This window comes from Coloeus monedula (assembly GCF_965178545.1).
Source record: "Coloeus monedula genome assembly, chromosome: 6".
Lineage (NCBI taxonomy): Eukaryota > Metazoa > Chordata > Aves > Passeriformes > Corvidae > Coloeus > Coloeus monedula.
The window spans coordinates 27,406,396-27,428,985 of record NC_138786.1 but is presented as its reverse complement, the minus strand read 5'-3'; the positions used below and the strand labels follow the sequence as shown (position 1 = coordinate 27,428,985).

The window sequence follows — 22,590 nt, the reverse complement described above, 5'->3', positions numbered from 1 at the left end:
ATCAGTATCTGAAGGGAGGGTGTCAGAGGATGGAGCCAGGCTCTGCTCAGTTGTGCCAAGCAACAGGACAAGAAGCAATGGGCAGAAACTGATGCACAGGAAGTTCCACCTGAACATGAGGAGAAATTTCTTTACTGTGTGAGTGAGCGTGCACTGAAACAGTTCCCCAGAGAGGTTGTGGAGTCTCCCGCACTGGAGATCATCTGGATGCAATCCTCTGCCCTGTGCTCTGGGTTGATGCTGCTTGAGCAGAGAGGTTGGGCCATTGGACCAGATGATCTACTGTGGTCCCTTCTTACCTGACAGATTCTGTGAAAAACAAGACAGGAAAGAGCAGAATTACAAGAAGGAAATGAGTTTACAGGAGAGACAGTTGCTGAATTTGTATCTCTATTTTCCGGCTGTCTTATTTGCATTTAATGATGTTTAAGAATTGCATTGTATTAGTTACATTGTATTTAGATTACAGACGTTGTGATACAATATATTGCATTGTGTTAGTTGGCTAGTCCAGGTCACGAGCCAAGGAATTTGGAGGGAATATTTTGAGAAATACCTATAATATAAATATTCTCTTTTTTTTTAGCAGTTTTGTGTGACATTATATATGACATTTCTCTAGGATGCATATGAAGACGCAGATTTTACTGATCAAAGTTTTATCTGTCCTGAGTTTGCAGGGGTTCTTAATTTCTTCTTGTGCTTCCTCCTGTCCCTTTTGGGTACTAGTTAAACTACACTTGCTAGAAGGGAAAAGACTACTATTCCCTTACCTTATCTCTGAGCTTGACATCTTTCTTAATGCCCCTGATTTCAGATGCCTGCCCATTTTCTAGTACTGATTCCCAGCAGCAACTCTGATTTCTGGCAATGATGCCAGGTAAATGTGTCCTGTGCATGTGTGACCTTGTAAAGGCCAGAAAGGCCTCACTGCTATCTATATAAGTCACCAGAATTATTTCCTCTTTTGTTATTAAAGAAAAGCCCATGAATGATAAACTTTGAAATCAGCTGGCACTGCCAGCTTGACTCCAGTTTGCCCTGCCAGCAGCAGGTATCTGTGCACAAAAGCTTCCTCAAAGCAGTGCTGAGCAAATTCCTAATGCTTCACTGTTTCACCTTCTCATTTGCTGTATCCCAGTTTAATTGCTTGGCTATCACTCTGATCTTTGTACTCTCTACTGTGCTTTCATTTTCAGACTCCATTGTCAGGTTCAATTTTCCAGGGAAGAATTCCTTTAGAAGAGCAGAACCTCTAGTGAAGTTGTGCAAGATGTTCTTTACCAAAGCATCAGAGCTATGCATGACTTTTCAACTGGTTTATAGCAATTTTGGTGAGGCTCATATATTAATTTTGAACGTAAGAATTGAACAAGGCCTGTGACGACCTTTACTCATTGTGTTCTGATGGGTTAGTTTCTCTCAGATCAGGTGAAAGGTTCGTAGGTACATCATAAATACTTGGTCTTTGTTCCTGAAATCAAAGGTCGCTTTGCATTAAAGCAGTTAGGTGAATGTAGGAGTGGATCTAGTGGAAGTCATTCTTCAGAAAAACCAGCTACAGAGTGTTAGAAAGGACTTCCTCCAGAACTGGGTAAGTCCCTTTTTTTCCACTTTCTTTGATCTTTTCTTTCTTTGTGATGAAACAATTATGACTAGTTTTGGCTCTTAGCACTGTTTATGCGTCCTGCAAATGCAGATAATCTGTTACAGATCTGTCTTTAGGTAATCGTCTACCCATAAAGGGAGAATTTCTAACTTGATGAAAGAGATGAGCTGTTATATGAGGCCGTAGCTCAACAAATAAGCTTCCTTTGTACCTGAATGAAACCAGTTCCATCCTTATTCAGGGTGACTGCAGCATTTGGATTGCAATCCTTAAAAAAAAGCCTGCAGATGTTCTGATAAGCATTTGGTAAGCTCAGAAATGGCATTATGATATGGGTTACTTATATGGGTTATTACATGGAAGTGAGTTATTATCACCTCTCCACCAGGGAAAGGCAATTCTTTGAATATCTGCTCTTCAAATGGAGAAAGTAGGCAGTGCTGAACTAGCCCACAAGATAAGAAAATATTGTGAGGATGTTCTCCATAACTCTGTGTCAAACATTGCTAAATTGTTCCTTCCATTAGGCTTTCATCTAGTGTCATGATTTACATGACCTACATCTTCCCTGGCTTGTTGCTGAACCATCAGGCTTCAATGCTGTCCCTGTTCGAGGAATTCAAGCATTGAGGGTTAAGAAACATCTGCCCCAGAAAGAAATAATAAAAATGCAGTAACAAATCATTGCTTCTGCACTTTCCATGCCTTTTAACATTGTAAAATGGCAATTTTTTTATACTAATCAGGGCATGGAAAATTATCAGGCAAGGGATTTCCCATTTGCAGTGGCTGCTGTTGCTGGTTCCCTATTGCTGTCTTCTCATGCTAGGACAGACAAAGTCTTCTTTCCTGGTATTTTATGTTTTATGAATTAAATGGGCACAAAGCCCATAACTGTTCAGAACTTCACCTTTGCAAAACAAACATGGAATTTCGGGAAATAGGTCACCCTGCTCCATGTCTCAGAGTTTCTCAGATGTTTCAATTTTTCAGTCTCTTCTCTCTTTTTAGTGGGTTGACAGCAATAGACACGTCTCTCCTCTCCCATCACTACAACAATTTTCTTGGTTTGCCAGCCAGGCTGATACCCAGGTAATACTTATAATTATGGCAGTAGTTCAAGCAGATGATGTTTGGTCACTAAAGGTGTCTGTAGCCACAGATCTTACACTGATTTTTCTCTTTTTTTTTTTTTAAGTGATCCTCTTGCCTTCATAAAAGCAAGGTCACTGCTGTTGCAAATTTACAGTGTAAGCCAAGTGTCTTCAAATGAACTCGTCAGTTGAGCTGAAATCCATTTTATTGTGTCACAGACTCTAAAGGGAAGACTCCTCCCTTCTATTCTTACTGAATATTCAGCTTGGGTGCTATGAGGAATTACAAGCCTGACTTTTCACTGGTATGGCTGAGGTAGACAAGAGTGGGGAAGAGGAATAATGCTTCCTGACACCCAGGCTGGGACCTTGTTCATGTGATTATGGACCTGTGTAACCATCCTTACTGTGATAGACGTGCAAAAACTGAACCTATGTGAGGAAAGAAACAACTTGGTTCCATTTCCTTTCTAAACAGTTCTTTGATTTTTGTTGGGAATACAGTGGTCTGAAAGCCACAGCATCTCGACCAGTCTTCAGAGAATATAACACATTTTCTTTTTGGAAGCGATTTGCCAATTCCTCCTTCTGGCTGTGTCTAAGACCAGTTCTCTGTGATGTGCTTTCAGCACACACATGGAAGTTATTGACGGCTTTCAGGTAGTGGTGGTCCTCATGAGATCAAGGAGTCTGTGTGGAGACCAAGAACAAGAAAGTAAATCTGCATAGATACATGTCACATTTTCATCCTGAAGCTAGAGATTTATTTTAAAAGGGTCAGCTCAAGTAGGTAAAAAATAAAGTTGGTGAAATTAAAGTGCAAAGTGCAAGCAAAAGGAAATTCAGGTATTACACTGGGTGTGGTATTGAATCTTGTACCTGTTGGTGCTGGGTTTCCTATATGCACTGGGCATGTGACTGTTTTTTGTAGGTGGCCTGGCAGATCTCTTCAGCTCTCAGCAGCCTACTGAGGTTTCTGACTTCCTAGGTGACCATGGATACTGAATATGAAAAAGATCATATCAAAAAGCTGCAGGAGCAGCGTATGTCCATGCAAAAGAAAACCTTCACCAACTGGATGAACAACGTCTTCTCCAGGAATAATGTAGGTAGCTCCTTCAATTTGGAGATTTTTTTCTGGGGTTTATTTTATTTTATTTCACCCACTGTATCCTTTTTTACATTATTTTTAACGTATTTTTTCTGAAAACAAGGAAGACTTTGACTAACCAGAGTGCTCCAGCCTCTATCTTCTACCTCACATCTGTATCCTTTGTCCATGTTACCAGTCTTCTCTGAAATGAAGGTTTACTTTGTAGATCCATCGTACTGTAATGTCCATTGTACATTGGAGATCCTCTCAGAGGAAAATCCTTATTTGGTTCTTTTTCCTGCAAGTAAATTTTGTGCAGATGTCAGGATTTCCCCAAGCGATGCTCAATTCTTAATTGCCTGGCCAAAAACTCAGACTTTGTGCTTTGCCTGATCAGTTCATTTTGAGTTGCTGCTCACAGGCTCTGAAGAAGTAGCCTTAATTTTAGCAATTTCAGGCATACTGCCATGCAAGTACAGACCAGTTTGTTTTCAGTACCTCTCAGAATTCAGAGCTAGCGTGCAGTCGATCTGCATGTGCAAGGCAACACCAGCATATTCCAGTCTCCAGATTTACTGAAGATAAAGTTTCGGGCACAAATGATGTAGCTGTAGCAGAAGAGAATGACATCATCCAAAGCCAATTCCGCTTTCTAGAGTCTGTAGCTGATGGTAATGAAAATGAACGTTGAGGCCACCAAGCAGGACCGGGCCATTGGGTCCATTGTAGCTCATCACCGTGTTTCAGTGCCAGATGGCTTTTTTCAGTGTAACATTTTAAGTTTGTGATTCATACAAAGGCAGCTGCAGAGCACAACAAACTTTCAAATTTATTTTTCTTAGCAGGAGAGAACAAATGCAAAATACGTTCGCATTTTGCCATCTGCAGAAGGTTCAGTTTCTATGGTGTAGGAAATTAGTTCTGTTTAGCTATAGACATATACTTTCTCATTTTAAAAATGCCTTCAAGTTCAAAGATAAAAATGTCAGTCTTAAGTCCCTGCACTGTACTTGCTCATGAATCATAAAAGCCTTGGGAGCAAAGCCTGTGAGAGCTTTCCGAACCATATACGGTAGAGGCAGCAGAGCTGGACATCTTATCTAGGTCTGCCTGGCAGTGTAGTCCCAGCTTTCCAAGGCATGCTTTAAGGTGATTGGATCATACTACAGGGCACTGCAGTGTTCTCAAGTGTACTCTTTACCACTTCAAGTCTAGTACTAAGGATGCTATTGGATTGAATTTGTTAAACTATTTGTGAGTGATGTTTTTATGAGAAGAATGAGGCAACAAAGCTATTAAAACAACAGCTGGGTGAGACATAAAGCAGATAAATGAAGTCTGCCTTTTTACGAATTCAAATTGAAGTATTCTTCATTTATAGAAGTGTCACAGAATATAACAGGTTTAATTTTTTTTATTTTAGTACACTATAGGCAGAATTTTAAGTTTTGTTTAATATGCAAAAAGAAATAAAGTTGGCAACTAAACAGGGAGGTTTTTTTGTGGAGGTAAACAGTAGAGCACATTGTAAATCCTTGTTCCATGCACAATACAGACTTAAAGATTCTCTAAGTTACTTTTACACTTTTAGTGTTTTTTCCTTTCTTTGGAGAAAAGATCTCTTAAGCTAATTAGTAATTGATCAGAAATTAGAAGGTGCATGCCTGTTGCCTGTCCTTTTTCCTCTTAATATTCCCTGAATTAAAAATATACTGGCTTAGCTTTCTTCTTTCTCGCTCTCTCTCTTTTTCTCTCTCCCGCTCTTTCTTCTTCTCTCTTTCTTTCTCTCTTTCTTTTTTTGAAGGAAAAAAGATTATTTACTGTAATTTCAAAATCACAGTAAATTATTCTTAGGTGTGTGGTATGGTTTTAATGTCACTTCTAGATGGCAAGTGGCATAAGGCCAAAAGGAAACACCCAAGGCAAGTTCTTGTTAGGTCAGAGTACAGACTGTGTCATGTTGTATCACCTAAGCACTGGGTGACCTCATTACTGGCAGCAATAAAACATATTTTGTAAATGATCTTAACCTTTCACTTAGTGTGAGACTCTGGCTGAAAATATGGAGACTTTGCGTGGTAGTGCAGGCCTAAGCAGGATATGACAAACTTTGTTGAGACTATGGAGTAAAACATGAGTCATTGAATGGGATTATCAGCTCAACTTTGAAATGAAATGCATTGCTCAGAATAAAATTATTCTGATAAAATAAAAGATTCACTTGAATTGAAATAAAAAATGTCAGCATTTCCAAAAGGTTTGATTTTGAAAATGCTCAATTTTTTTTAATTTTTCAAAATCTCCTGCTTTTTTCTTTTCTTACTCCATTGTGAGTTTGCATTTTTGCTTTGTTGTTTTTTTTAACTTCAGACTACTTTCATAAATAATGTCAGTCCTCCTGCAAATCCATTTGTTCTGAATTAAGACTTACTACTATGTGTAAATATGCATTGTCATAGAGAAGACTCAGTGAAACATCAAGAAGGCGTTGTTTGTTTCGTTTTAAAAGTAGAGGGTTCTCTGTGCCAAATGTTAAGCTGGAGTCTGTATTGTCTGGCTGGTCTTTACAGGTAAAGATTGAGATAGAAGACATCTACACAGACTTGAAGGATGGCATCTCTCTCATGAAACTCCTGGAGCTGCTCTCTGGAGAAGCTTTGCCCAAACCAAGCCAGGGAAAGATGAGAGTGCATTTTCTAGAGAACAACAGCAAAGCCATCACATTTCTGAAATCCAAGGTATGCTAATACTGATATTAGAGATCACAACTGCTTATGTATGGTACTAATTAATTATAGCATCATACTCATTGTAGTTCCTCCGTCTAGTACACAATAACATATCCTCTGAAAGCAGGGCAGGGATTTTATTAAAAGAAAAAAAATTAATCAAATTTTAATATGTTTTAGAAACAGCTAATGTTTCTGTCCTTTGGAGGAAAGGAGCACTGAAATATGTTTCTTTACTCTCCCTAACTACCAGTTTTCAGAATATATATAGGAACTTTAAATCTTTGAGGCCACCATCCCTTTGCCAGGCATTTGCTGAAACTCATCATGAGCAGATATAGGAGCTTGCAGGTCTGTGGACCTATGAAAAGGTGTAAACATAAAACCTTTTTGCTTAAGAAAACAGCCTGAACACCCTCTCCAGTAACAGTTTGTTACACTGAGAGCTGGACACGAGTGCTTTTATGCTGAACAGATACTGGTTTATTAGCAGGTACAAGTAAAAGTTATTGGTCCTGAGAATATTGTAGATGGCGACAGAACCTTAATCCTGGGCCTTATCTGGATCATCATACTTCGATTTCAGATTTCATCTATCAAACTTGATAAGGTAAAACTGTATCTTTGTCTTTTTGCTTGTGCAATTGAATCCACTTTTTTTTCTCAAAGAGACAAAACAGTGACTTGGAGATAGAAAGTACATTCATGTTCTTCACCCTCTGCTACAAATTTTTTACAGACTTTTGACTTAATGTTGAATTTCTCTGTCAACAGTTCTCTCTAGATTTGAGTCCCATGATGCTCCTTTGCTCTTTCTCTGAAGAAGCATCTGCTTTTTTAAATTATTAACATGTACTCTAAGAACATGAAAAACAAGATTCTATAAAGGTATTATGAAATCAAAGTCAATAACTTCTAATAGCACACCTGAATACATCATATTCAGGATCTGTGAATTGGACAAAAGTAAGACAAAGTGATCTTTGGGAACATAAGCTTAAACTCACTGATACTACTTTCATATATTGTTGACACTGATTTTTCTTTTCCCTGCTCTCTCTACAGGAAGAATTTGGAGGCAGAGCTGATGTTCTATTTGCCAATGAAGCCTTATTACTCTGGTGTCAGCATAAAACTGCAAGCTATTCCAATGTGAGTGTGAAGGACTTCTCCAAAAGTTGGAGTGATGGGCTGGCCTTCAATGCACTCATACATGCTCACAGGTAAGATCTGATGGATCAGTTCAGGCAGAGTTGCTCACTGCTGTTTCTAGCTCTGAAACCAGTTGTTCCAAGGTCTGAATTACAGTTTTTGTCAAGAAAATGTCAGATTCTCTCTGGCCTTTCTCACTGAAGACTCTTCTTTCTTAAGTGGATATTCTCTCCTTCTTGGAAGGAAGAACCAAAAGCTCCTGCTTGGTAGCTCCTTTAGTTGGATATAGAATTGAATTTCCAGGGGAATATCACATATCTGAACAAAGCTGCCCATTTGGTCTTAGCCCCTCAGTCATGTTCCCATTGCTCTTATTCTAAAACCGTTCTTTTAGGCACTGGTTTTATTGTATGAGCTTTGTGAGCATGTATATCTTCCTGTTCAATTGTAATAGAGTAAGCAACTTCTCAGTCTTTCTCCCTTCTCTTTTCCCTTGAAAAAGTGTGACGAAAGCAGCCAAAAGCAGGAGAGAGAAATGACCTATGGTAACCTCAAACACTTCTTTGTCCTCAACAGTTCTGCTACATCTTATACAGGATACCATAGTGGGATTTTGTAACTTCCCAAGCTGGGAGTCACCTCACTTTTCTGGAGGTGCCTCTCTAGTGGGCTTTGGCTTTCACCCATCAGGGAAGAGGAGAAATAAGAGAAAGGCAGAGATTTGCTGGGAGTAGTAACTCAATTGCATAAAGGACAATTTTCTTCCTGCTATGTAGGCAAGGGGCAATGCTCTTGAATGAAGTTCAGGGTCAAAGTAATTTCAGCATTAATGTCACATAACATTAACAGTTACATGACTATTAACTTAGTCTCATAAACAGTTTATGGTTTATGATCTGAAAGAACTTACTGCAAATATAAATCTTTCTTCATCTCCATGCTCGGTTTTTCTCCCTGCCCAGGCCTGATCTTATCCACTATAGCTCACTGCGGCAGGACCAGCCTATTAAAAACTTGAACAATGCTTTTGATGTTGCTGAGAAAGAGTTTGGAATCAGCAAACTGCTTGATGCTGAGGATGTGGCAGTGCCCTATCCAGATGAGAGATCCATCATGACTTATGTGTCACTCTATTACCACTACTTCTCCAGACTGAAACAAGGCCAGACAATACAAAAGAGACTTACCAAAGTAAGTGTGTGGCTATCTTTGGAAGGTGGAAGTTAAAAACTTAATTTGGAAGTGGGGGCAGTTTTGTGCAAGCTCAGCTTCAGGATCACTTGAACTGAATCAAAAGGCACAGCCATCTGAAAGACCTTGTACCTTGAGACTTGTACCTGGAGCCTGTACTCTCTGATCTCCAAGAGGGTTGCAATTATCTCACTGAAAATCAATCCCTTTTTGACCTCAGTTTCTGTTTGAGAACTGATGGGACTCCAAGGAAGCTTGAGGCGTACAGATCTCAATAATATTGGGAGAAGATTAAGACTAGGCAAAAGCAGACCTAGTCAACAATTTTCTCATTTAATAGGAAAGATGATCCCTTATTCTGTGGAACTATGGATTTCGATTTCCTATGAAAATCCTCATCCTTTCTAACTCCTTAGGTAGAAAATGAAAAACAAAAAAAAGCAACAAACAAACAAGCTAAACAAAACCAAACCAACTCAATACCACCACCAATAACAACAACAAAGATACCTGAGAGAATGCTAGCTAAATTGGCTAAATTTTTAAAACATTTTTATAAAATGTTTATTAAATTCAGCTAAGCTAAATTTTTTTCTGTTTCCATATACACTTCACCTCACTTAAAATTGTGAGTTATATTAAAAATTACTTGCATCCTCTGATGGAAAACTAAAGGAATTTTGTAGTTGTTCCACTGATGATGACTTCCCTTGAGAAAATTTCTATCTTCAGAGAAATCTGTTCTTGTTTTGAGAAAAACACAAAAGAAATAGCCTGCAAAAAACCTGCACGTCCAGGATGGGTCCCACATGAACATCTGGACTCGGAGATCTGCCTGTGCAGTTGAGAGGGGGAATACATTGCTTAATGGGAGGCACAAAATCCAGATGAGGCTTCCCTGGTGGTGACAAGGTGAAAAGGTTTTGCAAAGCAGGGTTCGGTGAGCTAAAAATGTGGTCTGGGGCAAGGATTAGATGATCCTGTAACATTGCTCCTCATGGCACCAATGATGGTGTTGAGGGAGTGTCTGGAGGATGCTCTTGGTCAGAAGACTCAATGCAAGGAGCAGGGAGTTGGACTCGATGGTTGTTATGGGACCATCCAACTCGAGATACTCTAGGATTCTATGTATTAGAACAGCATGTTCTCCAAAGAGATGCATTAGATGAGAGCAGGACTTGGGATTCAGTCAAAGTTTGGGCATCAGTGAGGAGAGTGGGCAGTAGGACTTCACTGCCCTACACGAGTCACTGGATTTTGGCCAGGAGACATTATTTATCTTTTGATAAACATGAAATGGTCCTTGAGCCCACAAGCATGTATTAGAGGAACTATAAGGAGCAATTAGGCCATAACTTTTGTATTTTATGAATAAACAGTTTGTTTACTCTGTCATTTTTCGTTTCTCTTTGTGCTCCACTGTTTTTTTCCATTTTCTCATAGTTATATTTATTCTTTCTTTTCTTTCTCTCCACTTACCTACTTCTTTTTCTCCCTTCGACTCCTTCCCTATTTTTAGCCTGTCTCTAATATTGCGTTCCTGTCTTCCTGCATTTCTGACACACACAAACATTCAGAAGGAGAAGGAAACAGATGTTAATCTCTTCATGTCCTTAGTCCCCTCAAATAGGCAGCTCTGAATTTACTAATAGGATTGGGAGGGAAGCCTGAATGTATCAAGGAAGCCTTTGAGTTCAGACTAAGTGTGTGACCAGGATGGCAGAGAGAAACAGCTTGGGGAGGCAAATCTCCTTTCCCTCTCCCATCTGAGGTGACCATGCATTTGCTAAGATCTTTCAGCAAGAACTGGGTACGATGGCAGAAAATACAGAAGGGAGCCCTGATGTCACAGGGCTGCTTTTCCTGCACTAAAGACTGGTGCTATTTTACTCCTGTTACAAGACTGCAGCACTTAGTCATTGCCAAGTGCACTTTCTGGTAGGCAAAAGCAGATTACCACTTGGAAAGTCTGGGTCTTTTCTCAGCGCCATCTCCCTCACTAATCTGCCTGGCTGGAGCAGGCAAACTCAGCAGCATGACAGAGGCAGGCAACATTGTTCAGTACTAAACCTGACATTTGCAGGAGTAAAGATCTGCATCTTTACTAAGTTAGGGTAAAGAAAAAAATAAGAAGAAGTAAAAAGAAAAGATGGAAAAAATGTAAAATGGAAAGAAAGGATGATTTCATTCTAACACTTTTATTTTATTGGGGATTTCATTCTAGATGTTTGCTCCAGTATTTACTTGAACTTGAAATAAAGGCAGGTCAGGCCCCAAATGAAACAGGTGAATGTCTTGGACTTGAAAAGTTAGTGTTGAGTCAGAGTTAACATCCTTACCAAAGCCCTGTTTGGCCATGAAATATTTTCTAATAATTTTTATAAAGGCAAACAGTTCCAATAGAAGAGATTGAGAAGGGGCTGTTTGACCACAGTCTGCTGTGTGCATGTGAGAGAACCAGGATCTTGTCAGATGGTCTCCTAAGATCCTAAGTGGTGAAGCTAAGAGGGTGTAATTTCATATTAGGATAGAATTGTTTGGGGTTGAGGAATGAGACTGGGAAAAAAGTCTGGGTTTTTCGATTGTGAAAAAAATTTGAACCCTCAGTTTGTGATTCTTGCTTTCTAGTCATCCCACACAGGAATTGCTAACAGTCTCCACATACACACTGTTAATTCCAAAATTAATGTTTTCTTAAGTAAAAACTGGTAATGAGACGTATGACATTTATTTATCTGTGTTTTATGGAAGGCTGTTTTAGGGTTTCACTTGGCCTCAGACGTGACAGCTATCACCACATCACTATAAAAATGTGGCCACTGCTGAAGATGCTGCTTTCTGTTCACCCACCTTGCTTCATTCTGTTCCTTATGTGGCTTGTAACTTTATATTCCCACCACAGATTGTGTTCTTCCTGGAGGAGATAGATGACTTGAAGCTTCAGTATGAGCAGATGGTCTCTGACCTCCTGAAATGGATTAAACAGAAGGTGGTGGAGCTGGATGACCGTCATTTCCCCAACTCTCTTCAAGAAATGTGGCTGCTCATGGCCAACTTTAAAACCTTCCGCACTGTGGAGAAACCCCCCAAATACCAAGAGAAGGGCATGATTGAAGCTCATCTCTTCAACATCAGGACCAAGCAGAGGGCCAATAACCAACGGCCATACTTGCCCCCAGAGGGGAAGATGCTGCAGGATGTGGAAAAGCACTGGATCATCCTGGAAAAGTCAGAGCACAGCCGAGGAAAGGCACTGCAGAAGGAGATGCTGAGGCTAGAAAAGCTGGAACAGCTAGCCCAGAGGTTCCTGAAGAAGGCAGCCCTGCGTGAGTCCTACTTGGAAGACATGAGGAAAGTGATCGGGAAGCAGGACTTCTGGCCAGAGAGTGTGGACAGGATGGAGGCTGCCAGTAAGAAGCTGGAAGCCATTGTGGCAGATGTCCTGCCCAGGAGGGAACGCTTCACAGCTTTGGATGAAATGGCCACCATTATCAGCCAGGAGAACTATCACGGCAAAGATCAAATCTTGCAGAAGTGAGTGATGGTTGTGAGGTTTTGTAGTGGTGGAGGGCAAAATTAGTTGAAATTCTGTGGTGTAGTGGAAGAAAATTAGTTATAACTGTGAATCTTGTCTGTGCTCCTCATGAGTAGAACTGTCAGGAATTTCTTCTACTTGTGAACAGTTTCAGCAGATAAGGCAGACGCTTCATCTTCTTCAAAATTCTGATTTTTTTCCTTGAATGGTCAAGTCCTCAGACTGATTTAGGGCGAGAAATAATTTTGGGTATTTTTGTTATATATGAGAATATACCTAAAAATCTCTACCAAATATTCCATCTGCCATCAAAATGCTTAGAGAGATACATTTTTTTTCCCCCAAATCAACACATTTCTATTTCAGTCTGCAATTTGGGGGATACAGATTGGTTAAGGCAATTGGTTAAGTGTTCTCAGACTTATTCAATTTTGGAGCAAATCTTGAGAAATTTTAAATTCTCTGATTATCTCATGTTATTATGTAACCTGATTTGTGAGTATCTAAGGATGCCATATGAATAACTTCTCTTGTGGCATTTTAGTGGTTTTCTAAATTAAGACAAAATCAGGACCCTCTGTGAAAACTCAGAAAAAGAGTTATAAAAGAGTAAATCAAACTGTGAGATCAGACTGTGACTTATTATGTGGTTTAGGCTGAAGTTTTACTTTAAGCAGCCATTTCAAGACCACTTCTTTGTTTCCAAGCCTTTCCACTGTATCAAGGAAAAGCACTGTAACAAAAAAAAGGATGTTTTATGAACATTCTTAAAAACAACACCTAAATTTTAAAAAGTCAATGACACTTGATGTGCTAGTCAAACCTCCTATAACAACATTGCTTTGACCTGTTTTGTGTTCCTGGCCTGTCCTCTTGCACTGATGTCAAGAGTCGTGTGTGTTCATTTAGCTCCTCTAAAGCCGCAAGCACTGAGAATCCTCCAGTGCTGCCCAAAGCCTTTGGTCCAAACTGGTAATTCCTTTCTCTTCCTTTGTAGGCAAAAGAGCATTTCAAAGCAATGGCAGGATCTCCTGGATCAGCTGCAGAGAAGAGAGCAATCCCTGGGAACAATGCAGGAAATTCTGGGCCTCCTGAGGGACATAGATGCCATTACAGAGGAGCTGAAAGAGCTGCAGGTACAGAGCCCTCTCCACCAGCACACAACTTGCAGTACTGCCAGTGTGTGTCCCCATGTTCCAGGGACTGTCTGGTGCCAACAGGAGATAAGCCTATCAGCTGTAAAAAAATACACTATTTTTACCTAGATGCCTAACTGAGCATTTCAGTTCATCATCACAGGTAACTACACAAGAAAAAACCAGGCTTTGCTATAGGGAGTTTCCCTAATCAGAAAGCCAGACATCCTACTACGTGGAATGCACTACAGGTTCGAGTTATACAGTAAAATAAAGACGGGAAATAATATTTTCTAAATTTACAAGTGCAAAAGCAAAAGTGGAATAAAACCATCTTCTGTTTCCATTCCACGTAATTCTTCTGAATTAGCTTCTGGAAGTACCTGCAGTAATTATACAGATGGGAATTAGCTCAGGCTTACAGGTCTATAAGATCATGAGAAAGGAAAGTTCCACTGTAAACGCATAGTGATTGCTCTAAGAAAGAATTTCCAACTGTTACCAGAGTGTCAGAGTGCAAATCTTCTCTTTAGCATGAGAAATAACTGAGTTCATATTGATTTTGTAATGGAAGGAAGTATGTATACATCCTTTGCCTTGAAGACAGAAAAATCCTTATGACTACAGGTTGCCTTGTACCCAAGCTGCAAGAGTAACTGTGCTATATGAAGTTGTGAATTTCGAATTAAAGATAAGAGCTATCTCTAAGTTATAAATATTTCTGTCCTCGTGTTAGGAGACAAAGAACATCTAATGGTAATAGTGTCGTTGGAATAACAATACCCTGAGAATATGGGAAAAGATTGGTATGGAAAGATAGTACCCTAGGATTAGTAGTTGTATCCATCGATACAACTAGAAAGAACACAGACTGGTAAGAGGTTGTCATCAGTAACCAATTAAATACTATAAAGTACTTATTTTCATTATTTAGATAGACAAGTAAGCTCCTCAAATAAAAGAACATTGCAGTTAGGACATACCATAGAATGGGATATTGTAGAATTCTTCAAATACAAACTGTGAATCAATCTGCCTACAGATGGGTCTATAGCAAAGGGATATTCATTGTGTCTGCAAATTCTGAGGCCTTGAGTGCTTAATCAGAAGAAATATCTTAGGTGCAAAAACAGATGCTTATTTGATGAGCCTTTTACTTGCACTGAAGCAGATAGAAACTCTGGATTGTTGCCATCAGCTTGCGGAATTGAAAGAAGAGTATAATTTCTCTAAATAGGCAGCATTTTAGCTTTACCTAACTGACATTCTTGGACATTTAGAAGCTATGAGAGAAAACAGGAACCTTTCATCTGATTTATTTGCACTGAGACCCTGGATGCACTGTCTGAAGACGCCTTTTTTTTCCTTCTCACTTTGTTTGTAGGTGCTAGTGAATTCCCAGGACTGTGGGAAGCAGCTCCTGGAAGTAGTAGATTTGCTGCAGAATCACAACTTGGTTGACTCGCAGATCTCCTCCTATGATGGCAGATTGTCACACATCACCCAGAGGACAGCAGAGATCAGCAAGGACAGCACAGTTAAATCAGAATTGCTTTATGCAAAAGTTCAGATGCTTCGTCAACTGTACCAGAAACTTACAGCTCAGAGCAAGTCACGGTAAGGCTGTAGTTGTGGCTCTGTTCTTCCTGATGCAGTTGCCCAATCCTAATTCTTTAATCAGAAGGCACAGCTCCCCAGCATTTGAAAATTTTTCATTTCTCTAATTATGAACACATAACAAAAACAACTCGTTTGTCTTGACTGCAATTGACTGAAAGGATCGCTCACTTTCATAGATGAAGATTAGCTGAATTCTCAGCATTTATTAAAACTTGCTTTATGAGAAGTCTGAATAGAAAATGATTATCTCCTCATCTCCTGGAGAAAGAAGGAAAAGTAATTTTGTTTCTTTGTCTTATTCCATAAATATGACATACTATATAATAAAGAGGAACTGAAGGCATTCAAATTCTGGATTTCTAAATCTTTCTATGATTATTCTACCACTGTTTTCATGGAATCCTAATTCTGACTGTCATACACTGTTTCCCTCAGTAAATCTCAGCTAGAAGAGGCTTTGAAGCTTTTTGAATTCTTCCGTGACTGCAAAGAAGAAGAATCATGGATCTCTGAGAAATGGAAGCTGGCAAGGATGACAACATTAGGGAAAGATGTCAGCCAGATCACAGCCTCTATTCAGAAGAACAAGGTATTGTACTTTGCTGCTGCTGCCTTGTCTTTGTATTAAAGTGAGATTTTAGAACATCAGTGTCTTTCAGTTCAGTCAGTGCAGCACTTCTAAGAAAGCTGCCACACTAGTCCTTATCTCAAGTGTCATGACCAGAGTTTTGAATTTTAAAAAAATGTACGGGGTAGGGATTTTTTTCTGAAAGAGGGGAAGGAAGGGGTAGAGAAGGAATATGCTCCATACTGGACTAGAAGTGGGGCTTCTTGTGAAGACACTGGCTTCCATATTAGCTAACATTTGATGGGTGAAAAAAAGGTTGCTTGTTTCCATGTTTCTCACCTTCTTTTCCTGGCCAAGAGAGATGAGCGTAAAGAGAGAGATGGTGAAAAGATAAGACATGGGTCTGGTCTCTTGGAAATGTATGCATGACAGTAGCAGAGAGTAGGATCCACTCTTTTCTCTTGGCTGGTAGGGAATGAGCTGTGCTGACATGTTTCCTCTCCTTGTGCTAGGCTCTTGAAGCAGAGTGCAATTCACACAGGGCCATATGTGCAGATGTGATGAGGAGGGGCTGGGAGCTGAGCCAAAAGAACCCCATGCGCCAGGATGATATTCTGAGGCAGACAGACAACCTCCAGAAGCTGTGGCAGCAGCTCCAAGATGAGGTGGCTGATCGCAAAAGCCGCCTGCAGGCAGCAGCCCTCATCAAACAGGTAAGAGGGTTCTGCTGGGGTGTGTGGTAGGGGGGACATGGATGTGGCTTAGTTCTGCCCTGTGCCCCGACCTGGAAGGCAACAGAGGCAGGAAAGCCTTCACCTGTTGGTCTACAAAAAGATCTCTGGCAGTGAAGTCTCAATCCTCTTGCAAGCCAGGCAGGCGGGAGATTTGAGCAGCTGGGAGTTGCTCTAAAGGTAAAAGTGCTAATAGAAATAACTCACATGATAGTGCTAATGCAGAGTCTTTTTAGAGGGTGGGATCAGGTAGCTGTGTGACATATTTCTAAAATGAAAAAAAATTCCAAAGACCACCAACAAAATAATGTGTTGTAAGACAGATTGACCGTGAATTTCACAGATCCTCCAAAGCGTTTGACACTTCCATTCTGACCAATGATTTTATTCCCACAAATTTTATTCACACATCTGCAAATAAAGAATTTGTATAAAAGCAGTGTTCTTACATCTTATCACATTATCTCAGGCATTCTCATTCTCCCCTTCTTAAGAAGATTTTGCTCAGTATGTTGTTTCCATGAAATGTTTGAACAAAACTGAACAGCTTTTTTCTTGAGAAAGTCTAAATTTTCTCTTCTCTCTAGCAAGATTAACACCATTACGGTGTTTAAGTTCTTTCTTTGTCCATCTTTACTATGTGTTTTCTTTTTTTTTCTGTTGTACCTTTATTCTATACCTAAAAACCTTGTTTTACTTTTCTACAACCATAGCCAGGCAGACTGCAAATTCTGGAAAATAGTAAACTTCTGTTGTAGACCAGATTCATTGCTTGTTCCTTAAACATTTAGAAAATATCTGTTGATATTACATTGTGCCTACTAACATCATACATTGTTATGTATGATGCTGCTGTTATGCACCACGAAGTTTTAGCTAGTTAGGAGTTTTTAAAGAGCTGTATAGGCAATCCTTGAATCTCTTTACTCACTGTGATTCTGTGAATTATCTGTGTTGTGAGCATGAAATACCTCACAGGTTTAGAGCTACCTTATCCATAGCTTTCACAACACCTGGAAGTAGCCTTACAGCTACAGACCTAATGGTGTTTCTCCTTATTCATAATTTTACAAAGAGGAAGGAGCTGGATATGATACTTTCAGGATGAATCCAAATGTTTTCTTCCCTGTGTTCCATCAGTACTTTGCTGACATCGATGAAGCAAACTCCTGGCTGCGAGAAAGGCAGCCCCTTCTTGCCAGCAAGGACTATGGCAAAGATGAATCAAGTGCTGAAGCACTGTTGCACCGTCACTTGCGCCTGGAGAAGGAGATTGCAGCCTATTCCTCTGAGATGAGGCGCCTCAAAGAGCAGGCTGATGTTGCAGCACAGCAAGCTCCAGCTGCAGTAAGTAGATGAGGGATTGTGTCACATTGTGTTGAAGAATGTAAACAAAATGGGTTCTCAATTATTTATTTTTTATTTGTTTTGCCAAAATGGAATATTCCAAGTTTTTTTATTAGAATTGAGGCAAATTTTTAGGTGACAAAGAGGGTCCTTGTCTGCTCATAACACACCTAGTTAGTATTTTTTGAAGCCCTAGAAATATTCTCATATATATTAGTTCCCTCTACTGGTCCTCATAAATACATTCTCAATCTTTATTGTCATAAAATTACTAATTTCAATAATCTTTAAAAGCAGACATTTAACCAAAACATCCCAACAAATTCTTTTGGTACCCTAATGTAGTGAAATATCCCACAACTCCAGAAGCAATTCATACCATCCCTTATTTTTAAGGCAGGTGAGATGAAATCAATCTCTTCAGGTGCCCCTCTTTTTCACTGACTAGAAAGGGAACTTTGGACTTGAGATCAGCTCATTTAATAACAGAATTCAGGGAACATGAATGAATGAATGGCACATTTCATAGCTTGCTTCTTTTAAATGTCTATATTCAAGAGCAGTGGGCATCACTTGGGGTCTTTCTTTTACTTCATCAATCCAGCATTAATTGTTATCAGAAAAAAATTTTATTACTTTGCTATGAAATGTGAAAAAGCACATGACAAGATGGTGTTGATGCACAAATAGAAGTATTGATTCACAGGTTTTGAAACTGGAAGTGTTCAGGTGCTAAAACATCACCACAAAGAGAACCATGAGCATAGTCAATTGTCTTGCTTTGTTGGCACTTCTAAAAATAAAAAAGAGCCCTTACAACCAAGCAAGTTTGATTTGGGCAGAAAATGAGAATTTTTACTGAATCAATATATTTTAAAATGAGCTAAATTAAACTTCTTTAAACAAAACCAAAATGTTTTTCAGTTTTTTTGATTCATTTTTTCGGAATAGAATAGTGGAAACAGTTTCCGAAAAATACTGGAAATTTTTGGTTTCAAGGGTCAGAATGTTGTGTTTGAGCTATCAAGTCCAAATTTTCCTTCCATGTGAAATTTTTATCCAAATCAGAAATTTACATCCATTGATTTTGTTAACATTTTCTTAACAGATGACAAAGAGGGAAGCCCCAAGTGACTTAAATCAAAAGACAGCTAAGCTGCCATTCAGTCGAACCTGGGCAACATCTGAAACTGCATCCACTGGAACCTCAAGTCCAGATGATCATTTTCTTCCAGAGAACATCTGGAAGACCCAGGAAGAAATAGATTCACTTTACGAACATCTACAGAGCATGGCTGAGGTATAATATCCCCTTCTGCTTTGCAGTTCATGGAAAAGTCAAGTCCAAATCAGTTCAAATTGAAATTAAATGCTGTGCTGGCTTCTGCTTTTCAGTTCAATAATGTGCCTCATCCTCTTAATTCCTGTAGGGCTTCAAGGTTTGAGATTATCATTGAAATTTTATATCAAAACACAATCTATGTCAGCAAATTTCCAATTTACATCCCAGTATTTTTAGTACATGAAGAGAAGATTCTTTTGTGTAATCTTCCCCCCCACATACACCCCTTAATGCTTGCTTGCTGTAGCTCCTAAATCACCGGGCTGTCTTGCCTGACACCAGAAAAAATAAACTGTAACCTGCATTTTCAATTTGCTACTTTTCACTACCAGCTGCTCTAATCATGCCCTAAAGACCAACACGAACATGCTGTATGTGACTTTTACATATTCTAGAGACCACTGCCTTAAGTCTTCAGCCAGCAGCAGCAAGTAGCACAGCAGCCTCCCTGCCTGTCTGGGGGCTGAGCACTCTCCAAATTATTCTCTTACACTTTTAAACCTCTGTTGCTCTGGGAAGAAGAATTGTGATCTTAAAATTTCATGTTCTATTCTCTTCCAGTAGTGTCTGGGAAAACTACTAAGCTACCACCTGTGTATTGTAGCTTAAATGCAAGGATCTTTTTTCTGTTGCTTCAAATGGTAAGGAGTTATTACAGCAATAGTTAAGTCTTCATCTGTTTTACAGAGCAGAAAAAAGGCTCTGGAGGAGATGATTGGATATTATCGCTTCTGTAGCTCTTGTGAAGAATTTCAGTCATGGATGAGAGATAAAGAGAACATTTTCCGGACTCTTCAACCTCAAGCAGACAATGTGGAGGTCATGCAGCAGAAATATCAGGTACCCCTTTTTCCTCTTCACAGATGACACCTTTTAAATCAAATTGGCCTTTAAGAGAAAAGATGAAGTTGAGAAATGATGTTTTGAGAGCCTTTTCATTAATTTCAACTTAGAGAGTCCTGCATAGATCAGATATTTCTTTTGTACAGACTATGCCAAATTACTGAAGCTGATGTGACTCTGTCCCTTTATCTTCCTGTGAACATGGTATCCTGTACAAATATCATGGTACAAAAAGATTCTTTCTGTGGTTTATCTTACATCATTTAAAAAAAGTACCCAATTATGAAAAAATCCGTCAGTGCACTTGTGTCCCAGTGGAGTGGGACATATGTTCACAGATGTAGTGTGCACACCAGGGAGGTCAGGGGGCTGCATGGGACTTGTGTGCACAGATGTGCATGGAGTCAGCAGGCAGGCAAATGGAGAAGCCAACTGTGGAAGTGGGACATGAGTGGATAAAAGAGATTATTGAGAATTGTGTCCACAGAAATGGAAAACCCCCAAGTTCTTCATTCTTGTATTTTTCCATTTTAGAGATTTTTAACGGAACTGGCTGCAGGGAAAGGGCAGCTGGAAGACATTGAAAACTTAGCTTCTAAATACAGAAAGATCAGTCCCAGCAAATATTTTGAGATCCAGACTTGGATGAAAGAGATCAACATCAGGTAAAAGTGCTACAGATAAGCAGAGGGTTGCTCATGGGGGCAATTGGAGAGCTGACCATTCATATCCCTTCTAGACAACAGTGCCACCAGCAGGAAATGGGCAGCCCTCAGCTGTCTGTAGTGTGGCCCTGAGCCCAGTACCATGTCTTCAGGACTGAGGAGTGCTCCTAGGACCCTGACACCAAGTCACTTAAACTGTAGAAATTCGTGTGTGCATGTTAAAGCACAATGTGAATTCGTCCATGGGTGATAGTGATGTATTCAGAGTAGTTCTGCAGCACTGCAGCTGATTTGGTTACTTAAGCATCAGGGTGAGGACACACTTCACAAATCTTGAAAGGAACATCAAACCATGTTTGACTTCACCAGGAGTATTTAGTACCTGTTGTGAATGCATTCCTGGCACCCTGTCACTCAGTGGGCACACCCAGGTCCTGACTTTAATCATAGTTGCTTATTTGCATCATGTTCAGAGTGTCCTGGCCACCTGAGCAAGGTTCCCTTGTTTGACATGGCACTGATATAACTTTGCTGTTGTGAGGGAGTGCTAGTTTTCACCCCCGCCCAGCCTATTTAAGTCCTGATGAAATCTTTATTCAAGACTTTTTCTGAACAGAAAACAGATATCGTTCATGTATAACATATAAAGTTTTATCTGTCTTCAAGATGGCAATGCATGGAAACTCTGAAGGAGGAGAAAGGCTCTGAGCTGATTGGAGTGGCTGATGTGAGGACATTTCTTCAGGACTGTCAGAGCATAGGAGTGCTACTGCAAGACAAGATGGTCCAACTCAGGGATCTGGAACCAGGAAACTCTCCTGCTGGACTGGAGTCAGACAAGCGCAAACTGTACACAATTGAGAGAGAGGTCTTGGTGATAGAGAGGAAAATTGAATACTTGAGGAGTGTTGCAAAATCGTAAGAAACATTCTCTTTGTTTCCACTTTCTTTGCTAGTTCTCGAAGATCATGCTGTAAATTATGGCTATAAAGAGAATGAGTAGCTTTTAAAGTTTTTCTTTCTAGTAACCCAAAGAACTCACTTGCCTGCTAGATTGAGCTGATTTCTCTTGAGTGTGGCTGGGTGACTAGGGAGGTGTTTGTTTCCAGACTTCACAGCTATAAGAGGATGAATACCAAAGGATTGTTTGTGGCTCTAAAAAATTATCTCTACTAATGTGAGTTACCTAATTCAAAATGTGGAAGTATCACATAGGTCCTGAAAGAGGGTAATCAGGGGAAGTAAGGGTGATGGTAGGAAAATAGCAGATAACTGTGCACAGGAGTTCAAATTTGAAATATTAAAGTTTTTTACTTCTTTAAGTTTTCTGTACACTCACAATGGGAATATGTTGCCTTAGCTGACTTTCTTTTTGATGGAATTGTTAATATCCAAATCCATTCCTTTTAAAGAGTACTGGTTCAAGGTCTAAATAAGTGTTCATACAGTTGAATGTATTTTATTGAAGGATCAAGGACACCAACCCTGCAGAGAGCAGGACCATCACTGAGCAGGTAGAAAACATGGAGAGGCTTCTGGCAAAGCTCAAGCTGGAAATCCAAAAGAAGCGGGACATTCTGCAGTGGGCCCAAAACCAACAGTCCTTCCTGCAAGACAGCCGTAGGCTCCTACTATGGGCAGAGGGCATTCGGGAGAAACTGAGCAGTGAAGAAATGGGTCTGGATGTGGGATCTGCAGAGCAACTGCTGAAGGAACATCAAGACCTGCTGATTGAAATTGGCTCTCAGAATGAAAGGTAGAGTGATTCTGTCAAGGTGGGCAGAGTGGGGTGATATGACAACATTACTGTGAAAATGAAACATATAAATCATGTATATAGATTGTGCATGAAAGTGATACCAAAATTTCATTCACATGCACTTGAACTTTAGTGACAAAAGGAGACTGCAAACACAAAATCCCATCAGCTTTTGC

At 39.8% G+C, this 22,590-nt stretch overlaps 1 protein-coding gene across 1 annotated transcript in view; it reads left to right on the top strand.

Moving 5' to 3' along the window:
* Positions 1-3,697: 3,697 nt before the first annotated feature.
* SPTBN5 (spectrin beta, non-erythrocytic 5) overlaps positions 3,698-22,590 on the top strand; it is a gene marked incomplete at its 5' end in the record, with an annotated part of 90,797 nt that continues 71,904 nt past the window's right edge. Inside the window, 16 exons of the mRNA XM_082284428.1 lie at positions 3,698-3,808; positions 6,367-6,534; positions 7,016-7,135; positions 7,591-7,748; positions 8,640-8,868; positions 11,771-12,402; positions 13,401-13,539; positions 14,924-15,156; positions 15,595-15,748; positions 16,240-16,440; positions 17,599-17,805; positions 18,914-19,105; positions 19,835-19,987; positions 20,525-20,655; positions 21,322-21,573; positions 22,124-22,411. Of these exons, the coding sequence (XP_082140554.1) occupies positions 3,698-3,808; positions 6,367-6,534; positions 7,016-7,135; positions 7,591-7,748; positions 8,640-8,868; positions 11,771-12,402; positions 13,401-13,539; positions 14,924-15,156; positions 15,595-15,748; positions 16,240-16,440; positions 17,599-17,805; positions 18,914-19,105; positions 19,835-19,987; positions 20,525-20,655; positions 21,322-21,573; positions 22,124-22,411 (3,368 nt within the window). The remainder of the gene's footprint in view (positions 3,809-6,366; positions 6,535-7,015; positions 7,136-7,590; positions 7,749-8,639; positions 8,869-11,770; positions 12,403-13,400; positions 13,540-14,923; positions 15,157-15,594; positions 15,749-16,239; positions 16,441-17,598; positions 17,806-18,913; positions 19,106-19,834; positions 19,988-20,524; positions 20,656-21,321; positions 21,574-22,123; positions 22,412-22,590) is intronic.